The 5,605-nt window shown below is 37.5% G+C and overlaps 1 protein-coding gene across 1 annotated transcript; it reads right to left on the reverse strand.

The window, feature by feature from the left end:
- Positions 1-1,614: 1,614 nt before the first annotated feature.
- LOC149799189 (uncharacterized) lies at positions 1,615-2,340 on the reverse strand. Its single transcript, XM_089958155.1, has one exon. The coding sequence runs from the start codon at positions 2,338-2,340 to the stop codon at positions 1,615-1,617; it is 726 nt and encodes a 241-aa protein (XP_089814281.1).
- Positions 2,341-5,605: the final 3,265 nt, after the last annotated feature.

The raw sequence follows: 5,605 nt of genomic DNA on the forward strand, positions 1-5,605 counted from the left end.
CGAAATAAGGGAGATAACTGGAATTCTTCTTCCTGTTCTACGTCGGCCAGCTTTGAAACAACGTTTCTTTTTCCGCTTCTGTTTACATTTAGGTAATGATGAATGTAGTCCTAGTTCGTTTAGTATAGAACACAATGTAGTGTGGAGAACCAAGGAGTGATCATTTAAAGCAATTAATGAGGGTCCATCGTAGCATAAACGGGTTGACTGGCGAGTATCACGTGATGGCGATTTGTTCAAAAACAGTGGAGCAAGACAGCTGAGGAAAAGTTTAATTGTTCTCATTTCCAAAGCAAGGAGATGAAGAAACACATACGAATTTAACAGCCAATACATAATGAACACAATAACATAGATGAAAACAGGCAACAAGCACAAATATCGTGAAAACGGCACTAAGAAACGGAACAGCAGCTTCAAGCCGGTTAAGCGATAGCGGCCATCTTGTTTCTATACATCAATATATATATATATATATATATATATATATATATATATATATATATATATATATATATATATATATATATATATATTACAACAGATATAACTTCTTTTTAAGTTTTTGGCCGCAGGCCATATGCTATGTCCGCTTGGCAAATGCGACTTTGATTAAAATGGAATATTATTCATCAGTTTTCAAAAGAAAGAAAATTTAGTTTTTACCCTTTATTATTAATTATTTCATCATTGCATTTACAATAAAGGAACTGACGTAACTTTCACATATTCCTCTTAAGGCGCTTGGTTGCCTCTCGAGCCAATTCAGATTTGTTTATCTTTCCAGTGTATGTCTTCGGAAAAGCAACGAATTCCAGATAATGTTCTGGTGGAGATGGTTCCAGAAAATCTGAGCAAGCATTATCACGATTGCTTGATTGGTCGCAAAACTACCGGACGTTCTCTGGTCTCGTCTTTACACTGGGTTTGAATATTATACAGGCACATGGAATCTGGTATTTGATTGGATCCGGAATTGGAATCACAACGATATCTTCTACATCCAGGTGATTCTTAATGAGAGATTGCAGCTTCGATGGCGACACTTTCGTATTACCACTGATAATAAGCTCGGAAAGTCTGCCATGTGCTATGAGTTCTCCCTCTGGTGTAATATGGCTTGGTTTTCTCCAAATCATCGAAATATCCCCTGTACAGTGCAGGTGTTCGAACAAATATCTCGCCATCTTGTTCTCGTTCAACAATATTACCTTTCGCGCCGATGATCTTCACCTCAACTCCTTGATGGGGGAAACTATAGGAGTAGTCAATATATTCCCATTTATTGGAAACGGTTTTGGAAGTTAGGAATCCTGCCTCGGAAAGTCTACAACTCCCAGACAAGCTTTGGCAACAGGCGCTCCACCGGTTTGAATGTTATCCAAAATGAAGTTCGATTTATTCTCAAGAGCAATATGGGCAAGTCCATTTAGTGTAACTGGAAGAAGGCAAGCAATATTGCATTTCTCCTGTTGCAATGCTGAATACGTAAAGAAACAGCGTTCCTTTAAGCCTTCAAAACGGTATTCTGTCGTAACCGTTGTCACTCCATTCAGAAGGTACTGAAATGGAAACCCGCCAATCCATGACATTTTACGCTCGTTCCACACGACATCATGCTATTTGTATCCCATGGAATCTTGAAGGTGAACCCCGCACATGAACAGTGTACTGTGTGAACGGGGCGGCAAGTTTTGGCTCACCGGTTGATCCAGACGTTGTAATCAATAGGGCTATGTCATCTGGGTCTAGTGTAGGTAAGGAACTGCCACTTCGTTCGTTCGTGAGTTCTGTAAGTGTCTCAAACTTCTGACCATCAATATTGCCATTCGTGGACAAAACAAGGGTGTGAATGGTTGGGTAAGATTTGCTCTCAGCTTTTCCATCATCAGAAATAGCGTCGATGAAATTTAGACACGCCTTAATTGTCGTATTATTGTGACCTGGATGAATTATATGAGCTGAACAGTTCCTGGTTTTCTCCAATATTGCCCTGAGATCACTTACATCTGGTCGTGTATACACCAGATTGAGGACTGTGGCTTCCAATGCCATCACTCTGAAGTTGCAAAGAAGACTGTCTATATTGTTCGGCTGGGAAATGCCGACAATATCCCCTCTTTTGATACCCCTTTCAACAAGTCCATTAGTAATTGACCGGCTTTTCTCCAGTAGTTCTGTCCCAGTAATGAACACCCTCGGTTTCCCAGGAGATAAAAATACATAGGAATCCTTATCTGGAAATCTGCTAGCAATGTACTCCAGTTGTCCAGGGACTGTCTCGAATATATGTCCGTTCTGAAGAGGCCTCTGAAGTAAACTCAACATGTGTGATGCCATTTTTGTGTCAAAATGTTGCAATATCAACCTGAAAATTAAGCATTAAGTTAAAATTCGATAGGTCAAACTTCCAGGGACTGTCTCGAATATATGTCCGTTCTGAAGAGGCCTCTGAAGTAAACTCAACATGTGTGATGCCATTTTCGTGTCAAAATGTTGCAATATCTACCTGAAAATTAATCATGAAGTTAAAATTCTATAGGTCAAACTTCCAGGGTATAGCGAAAAGCACTTCGAGGGATAGTTGTACTGGGTCTTAAACGCCAGTTTGACTGATCCCAAAATTTTCAAAGTAACCGTGTTCAAACTTACGAGATACTTCTGTAAACGAATAAATATATAAATATACAGTCCGGTAATAGCTGGCTGTAATGTTAGCTTAATGAAAATCGTGTGCCCTGGAGTGATCAGATTTGACGCATTTTAAGAGTTACCTATACTTTCCAGAAATATACTCCATTTTTAATTAGTTCCCTTATTTCACTTCAAAGATCTGTTATCTTAGTATGTAACGAAGACGACATTGCAGCCCTTTGTTACCGAAATGTGTTCAAAGAAAAGCACAAAACTTGTACATACAATGAAATAACATATATTTAAGTGTATATGCCTGTTCTCTGATCTCACGTCAATGACAATGAAATAACATGAGCACAGCATTGACACATCCCATGCTATACATAGCAGTCAGAACTAAAATTATTAACTTTAGTAATCATATATCAATGTGTCAGATTTTGTTAGTCAAGTACTACCGTGATTAGCATTAGCAGTGTTATGTATTTTTAATTTGCATTGTTTGTTATTTTTTTCTCCCTGACTATATGATCTGTATAGCTGGAATTTGGACTTGGTCTTTTCCAAAATAAAGTTTATTGTCTACCTGAACAGTAACTTTTAGTTTGGTAAACAAATAATACATAGGTATTATATTATCTATTGGTGTGTGTTACATATTAGGATCAGTCTCAATAGAGGGAAACATATTTATTTGGGTCTGGTACTAGGACATTGGTATTCCCCATGTAATAACCTGTTGTACCTGTTGTTTTCCACATTTATTATTATAATTTTAGTTACAGATTTTATCTTGCAAACAACCCAGAGGGTTCTAGAATGGAAAATTCTACTAGAAAGACATATTATATTCAGAAAATGCTAAGTATGACCTAGGTCAGATAGAGAGGTTTATATTCTTGTTAACTTGAGAAATTACTCACACTCATTCTTGCCCTAACAACTTGTAGTAGAACCAATCTTATTGTTTTGTTCAGACTTTGATTAGGGTGGAGTTATTTATTCACATATTATTTACTATGAACACAAAGTGCTCTTGAATAATATTCTTGGACAGAAACATTATTTTGGAGTGACTGATTTGTCACTTAGTAAACAACTATATCCAACCATTTAAAAACCTCTGAAGTTCCATAGTTTACCAAAGATCCAAAAACAGAATATGCCGTTAAGACCGATTCTCAGTAGTGTGGGCTCTATTACCTACAACTGTACAAATAGCTCGACAGGCAATATCATCGTACTATATATGAAATGGATTTCCGAATGCCTGAAGCGCCATTTTCAGGGCCACAAAAATTAATGTTTGTTTTAAACCATACCGGACCCTAAGAAAGCTGCTAGTTCACCCAAAGGATAAGACTGATATGAAAGATATTTGTGGACCTATCTATTACATTAAGTGAGAAGGACAGGGTTAAAGTGGCTGCCATCACGTCTATAACGGGGAAAAGGAAAGGACCATGAAAGCGAGATTTAATGAAGCTCGTCTAAGACGTCACGGCACATCCACAATGTTTGCTCTGGTCTTACTGTATATTGAGACTCAGGAAAAATCTTAGATAGACAACAAGCCTAGTTTGAGCGAGGGGTTAGAGAGCCGACCCCTTACTTATCCGTGTGGAGACACCGACGCAGAACAGGGACGGGGCCCTTACAAGATGCCGCATTTGTCGCTCACTATTCCCTCAAGTGATGTTAACAGTCAGCAGAGAATAGATCAGTCTGCTGATAAAGTCTTTAGTACAAAGACGAAAGCTTCAAATTAGCTTTCTATATTTATTATGTACGAGATTTAAAAGTAAAACATTATCAGATACGAATATTACTGCACAGATGGAATTATAGTGAATTCAGACAAGGACTTAATGGATAATATTATTGTGATTAATTTGAAAACTGTTGGTACATCATCACACTTCAGGCTACTGGTATATTAGTAGATTTAAGACTACATGCACATCATCGCCTTCACCGCTGGATCTTATTTCGAACACCACGGTAATTTAATTGAACTTTGTTCTTTAGGATTGGTGATAAATCGTTTTGGACTATTTTTTTTATTTAATTCGCATGCTGTAAAATCTTTTATATTTTCAGTTCGTATTATAAGGAATACATTATTTGTTGAATTTCACAAAACTTGATCGTTTTCGTTCTTTTAAATTACTTTGTTCAAGACCAGAGGGTCGTAATATTAGTCAAATGCTACCGTGATAAATTAAAGTAGTTAGACACTACTTTACAAAACTCAAGTAGTCAAACATTACCGTGCTAAACTTAAGTAGTCAAACAATAATGGGCAAATTTAAATAGTCAAACACTACTTTGCTAAACTTTAGTGGTCAAATACTATTGTGCTGAAAATGCCATATCACATGAAAGTCATTATTATTATTATTATTATTATGTTGCCCTCAACATGATAGTCCACTGCCTGGATCCGACTGGTGGTTCAGGCCTCTCGTGTAAATCAGTACGGCTGCTAAACAGCTGGATGGGTGAACCTAGTCACCATTCACCCGTCTACCTCAGGTCCAATACGACGTGACTAAAGAGCCAAATTTACTGTAAATTAATTCACTCCTAGGTACTCCTAGTTGTTTCTCACTGCCCCTCTCAGTTTAGCTACTCCCAGTCCCGTCTAGGTAGCCAACTTCCTGGCTCAAACTAGAACAAAGACGTTCACTAAATGACCCTCCCCTGTACTGTCTGCTGCTATATACCTATTGCCTTAATGTGTAACCAGGTTCTTTACCTCGCACTTGCCGCGTGGACGACTAAAGTGTCTTTGTTTACACGAGCACATTAAAAGAAGAGTACATTTACGAAATAAAAACCTCCTGCGTACCAAATGTGTATTTTCGGTTATTTGTTTGTCTAGGCAAATTAGACGCGTCATATCAGATATTTCGTAATATAGTAAAGTAAGAATATACAATTGAAAGTATATGTTCTCCAATATTAT

This window comes from Sinohyriopsis cumingii, chromosome 5 (genome assembly GCF_028554795.1).
Source record: "Sinohyriopsis cumingii isolate HCF-2022 chromosome 5, ASM2855479v2, whole genome shotgun sequence".
Classification (NCBI taxonomy): Eukaryota; Metazoa; Mollusca; class Bivalvia; order Unionida; family Unionidae; genus Sinohyriopsis; species Sinohyriopsis cumingii.

What these genes read in the sequence shown, in the direction of transcription:
- LOC149799189 (XM_089958155.1), bottom strand. Translation starts at nt 2,340, where the DNA reads ATGGCATCACACATGTTGAGTTTACTTCAGAGGCCTCTTCAGAACGGA.